This window comes from Triticum aestivum, chromosome 3A, assembly GCF_018294505.1.
Source record: "Triticum aestivum cultivar Chinese Spring chromosome 3A, IWGSC CS RefSeq v2.1, whole genome shotgun sequence".
Lineage (NCBI taxonomy): Eukaryota > Viridiplantae > Streptophyta > Magnoliopsida > Poales > Poaceae > Triticum > Triticum aestivum.
The window spans coordinates 13,245,756-13,252,709 of NC_057800.1; the positions used below are offsets into that span (position 1 = coordinate 13,245,756).

The 6,954-nt window shown below is 46.7% G+C and overlaps 1 protein-coding gene across 1 annotated transcript; it reads left to right on the forward strand.

Annotated features, from left to right (window-relative positions):
• The first annotated feature begins 5,240 nt into the window (after positions 1-5,240).
• LOC123057553 (protein NEN4-like) lies at positions 5,241-6,650 on the forward strand. The gene has a single exon (XM_044480499.1). The coding sequence runs from the start codon at positions 5,510-5,512 to the stop codon at positions 6,365-6,367; it is 858 nt and encodes a 285-aa protein (XP_044336434.1). The 5' UTR covers positions 5,241-5,509; the 3' UTR covers positions 6,368-6,650.
• Positions 6,651-6,954: the final 304 nt, after the last annotated feature.

Consider the following 6,954-nt stretch of genomic DNA (forward strand, 5'->3'; position numbering starts at 1 on the left):
CCCTCCTCTGGCATCGACTTCTTAACTGTTGGCTGTTCGAAATCAGGTTGAATAAGATCCTCCTCTGGATCCCAGGTCCACCTCTTTAGGATGTACTTTTCAGGTATCTCGTATACCCCAATTTGGTCCATAACTCGTAGTACGTGTGCGCACAGTAGACCGTCACGATCAAACTTGCAGCAACTACATGAGTATGTCTCTTCAACCATGTTTGCTTGCACATGGTAGTCCCTGTCTCCATATTTTGGTATTATCCCCCGCACTGAGCTGACCTTGAAAGTACCATCATCCAATGCGTCGCATCTGTATGATGATTTCACCTTCATCTCTACCTGGAACTTGCAAAACAAGTTATGTGTGTACAGTCCCCGCACCTGCATCTCTAGCGGGTTCATCGAGTACATTTCGGTTTCTTTGTACACTGTTTCCAACTGCTCTTTTGACACGCTAGCCATCACCTTATCCTGTATCGCAGTGTACTATTGCGCGAATTCGACCAATGAGTTGTTTGGGTTGACATACTTCTTGAGCACAGAGTTAAAACCCTCGCTTCTTGCCGTGGTCTGCAAGAATGGGAAAAAATCGTGCATATAGTATACCGGGACCCAACACTTCCTGTTCTCCCACAACCATTGGAAATGCTCGTTGTCGGTCTGGCCATACACTTCCATCATCACCCACGACTTGTGGTCAAACTCCTCAACTGCATTCATAACATAAACATGGTAACATCAAGTATTTGAAGGATGGTAACATTGGTTCAAACATATTTGGTAACTAGGGAACACCACTGTTGTTGATAATTCTGTCACACACACCTGGTTACTTTAGTTCAAGCATCATGGTAAGTACTTTGCACACAGGATAAGTTTTTTTCCAAAGCGGTTACCACTCTCTGTGTGTAGTAGAAGCATCATTTTTAACTAGCAACAAAAAGATACTCATATCAATCAGCACTAGCTGGTGATTGAAAAGTTTTTGTTGTAAGTAGTGGGGTGAACAACTGAAATGTGTACATCAAACATGAACATGATAGGGGTAGTACAGAAAGCAATTAATGTAGGTAATTTTGCTATAATCCTCTGGTAACTTGTCACCTTGTTAGATGGTAACTGTTGTTATCATGCATCTAAATCCATTTTTCTATGTGCCCATTTTTCTGTGTTTTAAGTTAGTGAGGGGTGGGAAGTAAAATACCAGCCAGGTTGTTGTCAACATAATCCTTGAATGCATTGTTTAGTGGCTCATTGTCAGCCATCAGCTTCCCAAGCTTCTCTTGTGCTTTTTTCATTATATGCCAGCGGCAATTCCTGTGTACTATCCCGATGAACACCTCATCAATAGCACTCCTCACTGCAAAATCTTGATCTGTTATTATGTTCTTTGGCGCAATTCCACCCATTGCATGCAAGAATTCATTAAACAGCCACACAAAGTTACCAGATAGTTCGTTTCGAACAAACCCACAACCAAATTGGATTGACTGCCCATGGTTATTAATGCCAATGAAGGGCGCACATGGCATTTTGTACATGTTTGTCATGTATGTTGTGTCAAATGAGATGACATCATTGTATCTAGCATATGCCCTGCGCGACGCACCATCTATCCAGAATAAATTTTCCACTCTGTCCTCATCATCAAGCTTTATTCTTCAATAGAAATCTGGATCTTGTGCCTTCATATCTTGGAAGTACGAGATTGTGCTCCCCACATCAGCATTGCGGTACTCCATCCGGAATTTAGCTTGCTAGTTTGCGATGTCCTTTGTTGTATATGGTACATCTTTAGGATTCCCGTAGAACCATTGCATTAGTTGCATATGTCTTGCTGTCTCTATGTTGCATCCGTGCAATATCTTCAAGAAGTCCTGCTCATCTTTTGGAATGTTCCTATGTGTTGATAGGAACTTTGTCAAGGACGGCTTTCTTATTAGAGGGTGGTTGTGGTCGTCGTTGAAGCGTTTGACTCTCCACCACGCATCCGTGTGGGTGATGTAAAGGTGGGCCGGACATCCCGACCTCATAACCTTCCCTCTTTTCCTCTTCTTCACGATGCCTTTTGGGTCCTGCACATCCTCTGTCTCCTCCTTGTTTGTTTTTGGCTTGCCGTATTTCCCACAAACCAAGAGGACTCTGCTTACAGTATTGTCTTTAATTGTTTTTCTGTATTCCAGTCTCATTCCAAACCCATGTCTCAGTGCATATTGCCTGTAGTGTTCATAAGCTTCCTCAAAAGTATCAAACTTCATCGTTTCATCAGGAGGTTTCGGTGTGGAGTATGCCTCGGTATTTTTGTCTCCCTGTTCAGCATTCTCTCCTCCTATTTCTGGACTCGCCGGCTCGCTGACTGAATGATCAAAGAAGCTTTCTCTCCCCCCTATGCTGCTAGTAGTCGGTTCTTTGCTTGTCTCTCGAACCACCGGGTTGCTTCTAGATGTAGCATCTGTAATGTGATTGAAAGTTGTTAATTTGTGTTATATTTTCTGCACGCCAAAACTAGTGGTATCTTGTACTCCAGTTGCTTGGTAAAGTTTGCATGCATTAAGATGTTTTTTGTATCTGTAAAGTGAAAGCATGTAATTCCAATTGTAATACAGATTGCATGATAATTCGTATGCAGTAAGTGTGGTAATTGTACCTAAATTCATGGTAACCTGTGCGCATGAAGCTACGTGATTGATGAACTGTTTCATGGTGAATGTGATAGTTGTAAATAACATAGGGTGGTAGTTGCAATTCAAGTACGATGGTAACAAGTTTGTGTATAAAAATGTGGTGGCATGGTAAATGTTTTACCTTCATCTGTTTTGGCAGAACCAAAGCTTGCCGTGTGTGCATATTCACACTGTTGGTTTGTCCCCACACCACTCATAATGATATCCACATTATCCCCGTTGTCATGCAGCCATTTTCTTGTGTTGCAGCACCTGCTAGCACATATGATTGCATCCATTAATTTTCCACACTTACAAGCAATTTTGATTATTTTTTCACAACAACTATATTTTTTTTCCTTTTACTGCACTCATTACTTCTTTTTTATAACAGGTATCGTTTTGGCAGTAACCAGCATATGGGAGTATGACAGCAATAGTTTCTATCAACCTCATTTCATGAACATCATTTCTTATCAAAAAAGTTTGGTGGCAACAATGTAAATCAACACATGGTATTCTTGTAGTGATTTTAGCACCTTTGGTTCTGAGTTTTCCTGGTAATTTGTAATGAATTAGCATGATAACTTGTTCTGACATGGGTTTGTTCAATATAAAAAGGAAGAAAGGGATCTTTTTTATGTTGAATAAATCTTAAAGGATGCTGATTACTCAATGCACACATTCTGGTAATCTATATTCATTCGAGATGGTATGTCAGTTTTAATGAGAAAATTCATATATGTATTTCTAACATGCTCCAAAAAAGATAGCTTGACAGATTGATGATGATAACCTATATGTGTTTATGTTGGTAACTTAATGATGAGGTAAATCAATGATGTAATCTGTAGGTAGGAACATGGACCAATTTTACCAACTTTTTGGTTGTAAAAGAGGAAAATTTAGTCAATCTCTTTTGTTGGTAACCTGACTGAATTTGAGTGGTAACTCAATTTACAACCAAGGAATTTGATTTTATTGGTATGAAATGCAAATGCAGCAGGTGTATAGAGGTTGAATCACTTACCTCCTTTCTTTTTTGCCTGATTATGACGAAATAGAGACGAACTGATGTAACCCCTGTGATGTTGTTGTGGTAAATCGGGGTCCTCCCTCAAATCCTTGTGTTTTGGCGATGTTTTTCGCGATTTCCTTTTTTTGGTGGATCAGATCTGGGGCGGAGGTCGCCGGCGATGGAGACGCGTCGGGGAGAGAGGAGAGAACTGATCGGGGCAGGTGGATGTTTCTTGCGATGGAGGTAAGAAACTAGGTTTTGGGGTGGTAAGTCACGTGCAGGAGGGGGGCAGGTGGGCCAAAGGGGCTGTGCTAACAGTCTTGGGCCTCAATGCGTTGCGCGCGGTGGGCCTCGTGAAAGAAGACTGGGTCATGGGTGGCGCTGACGAAGTGGGTCACGCGCGGGGAGGGACGCAGGTTTTCGATCATGCGGATTTGTCGCTAACCACCAGTCTCTCTCTCTATATATATATATGATAGTCTCACTCAACACATGTATCTATGATACTCCCTTCAGTGTCAAAAAACGTCTTATCTTTTGATACGGAGAGAGTGGTTCATAGGTATTTCAAACAATTCAATTCTGGTGCCGGGGTTGATATTCCAAACGTGGGAGGAAGATTTACCGCTGCTTGTTGGCTGGTTCGTGCGGCCAACGGTGACCCATGCACGCACGCCAAGAGAGAGCAAGCTAAAGTGTCGTCATGGCATCTATAATCAACAGTAAGTATTCATATTAGTAACCGGATCGATGCATGATGGTAATTAAGCAGGTGCTAGTTTGTGTGCAGTAATCTTCTTCATGCTGGCTCTCGGTACGACGAATCCGCACGCCGCAAACTTAATTAAAGTACGTAGGCCTACACACACGTGTCGTTTGAAATGGTCAAAGGCTAGTCGTTGTTGCTTCTACCGACGATCGACAACAGCTTTTCACCGTACATAAAACGTGGAATAGTAGCGATTTTCGAACCATTTTCACCCCGGTCGACCCACACGGTGACACAGAATCAAACTAGGATCGTGGCACTCAAGATTCGAGGCTCAAGCAAAGTGTCAAAAATGCTCTTATATTATGAGACGAAAGGAGTACGATGTTACCGGATAGTATAACCAAAGTGGTAATACCTTCCCTAAAAGCCTTATCCAGCGTTCGAGGACTTGACCTTAGAGGCTAGATCATGAGTTTTTACTCACGTTAGGAGGCACATATTCGTAGGTTTCGACCGGCAGCGGCCTCCTCCAGCGATGGCGAGGGAGAGGGAGTATAAGGGCTAGCGGTGGAGAACCCGCTCGATCGAGGACGTAACCGGCAGATGGTTAGTGCCGTAGGTGTTGCTAGCTCCAACAAGACTTGCTCATTCCTAGTTGCATGCTTGTGAAACTTGGAATCTCCCATCCCATCCATACGTGCAAGCTATCTGCCGCCGCCGCCATGCACGCATCCCGAATCTCCCGTGCTCCTCTCATCGAGTCGTTGTGATCTCGAGGTAGCCTTCGTTTTCTTCCTCAGAAGGAGAGGAGCTCGATCGAGTCGCTTTGCTTGCACCATTGGAAGACTCGCCTCCTTGCTTTGCTCCTCCCGTCGAGTCTTCTCCATCCAAACGAAACCCTACGCCGCCGTCCAAACCAAGCAACAAATATTCTCCTCCGGCCGCCCCCCTCGTCCATGGACCATTTGCCAAATCCTATATACACGAATCACTGTCACAACCCACAAATCAAGGAAGCTCACGACGCAAGAGATCGTTCGCTCGCTCGTTCGCCAAGAAACCAACCACGATCCCAGCAAAGCCAGCCAAGAAGAAGAAACCACCCTACGTGCGTACCTAGCTAATGGCGACGGAGGCCGCCAAGAAGGAGATGGTGTTCTTCGACGTGGAGACGGCGGCGGCGCCGTCGCCCTCCGACTCGTCCGGCCAGTGGTGGCTGTTGGAGTTCGGCGCCATCCTCGTCTGCCCGCGCCGCCTCGTCGAGCTCGCCAGCTACTCCACCCTCATCCGCCCGGGGGACCCCTCCGCCGTCTCCAGGCGCTTCTCGGGCGACCCCTCCCTCTCCGCCGCGTTCCGCGCCGCGCCGCCCTTCGCCGACGTGGCCGACGACATCTTCGCGCTCCTCGACGGCCGCGTCTGGGCGGGCCACAACATCCGCCGCTTCGACTGCCACCGCGTCCGCGAGGCCTTCGCGGCGGCCGGCCGCGCAGCGCCGGAGCCCGTGGCCGTCGTCGACTCCCTCAACGTGCTCGCCCAGGGGTTCGGCCGCCGCGCCGGGGACCTCAAGATGGCCACCCTGGCCGCCTACTTCGGGATCGGGAAGCAGACGCACCGCAGCCTCGACGACGTGCGCATGAACCTCGAGGTGCTCAAGCACTGCGCCGCCGTGCTCATGCTCGAGTCCAACCTCCCCGCCGGCGTGCTCCCCGGCGCCGACGACGGCGCCGTCACCAGGCGCAGGGCCGCGACGTCTTCTACCACGACGGCGCCCGCGACTCCTCCTCGTCCTCCTCCTGCCGCCGCGGTTCTGAAGGTGAACGGGAGGTCGTCGTGCAAGAGGGACAGCACGGGGAAGGTGGTGGCGGCAGCGAGGGGAGCGGCGACGGCCACGACTAGCGGTGGTGCTCGGAGAGTGCGCCGGCCAATGACGACGCCGCCGTTCAGCATGGTCCTTAGGCACTCCAGGGCCATCGTGAGATGATCCGTCGACTAATTGCTTCCATACAAATTTGCATTCATTAATTTGTAGATGGAAATGGAAAGGTACAAATAACCATTCTAGCTAGCTAGCTAGGTAGCCGTGTTCATATTTACCCAATGTCTAATTAGATATATGTACGTTGTTAACCACCTTCTCGTTGTTGTAAAAACGCAACGCACATTTCATTCATTTGCAATTGTATAAATGGCCCGTAAGTCTCAGCTGGAGCATTGTAACCCATAGTTGTACCCACCTCTATTGTAAATCTGTACAAAATATAAGAAAATGCATTCATTTTATTGCAAAGCTGTACAAAAAATAAGAAAGATAAGAAAATGTAAACATGGCAATTAGTATAGTCTAATTACACCAAGTAAAGAGGGGCAAATGACCAAATCTTCCGACTTTGTTTACGCTAACCCATTAGCGAAACGTCAATCGATTGACATCAGTTAATGGGTCATTCGATTTTGACATGGACGGAGAAATTCGCCGAAGGAAGTCCAGAGGGGAAGAAAGAGAAGGAAGGAGCTCGTTGGCAGGCTGCCCCACCATCTATCTTAGAGAAGAGGGTGGGGGTGGAAGAG

Bases quoted from the DNA above. Each gene is read 5' to 3' on its own strand.
- LOC123057553 (XM_044480499.1), top strand. From the start codon at position 5,510: ATGGCGACGGAGGCCGCCAAGAAGGAGATGGTGTTCTTCGACGTGGAG.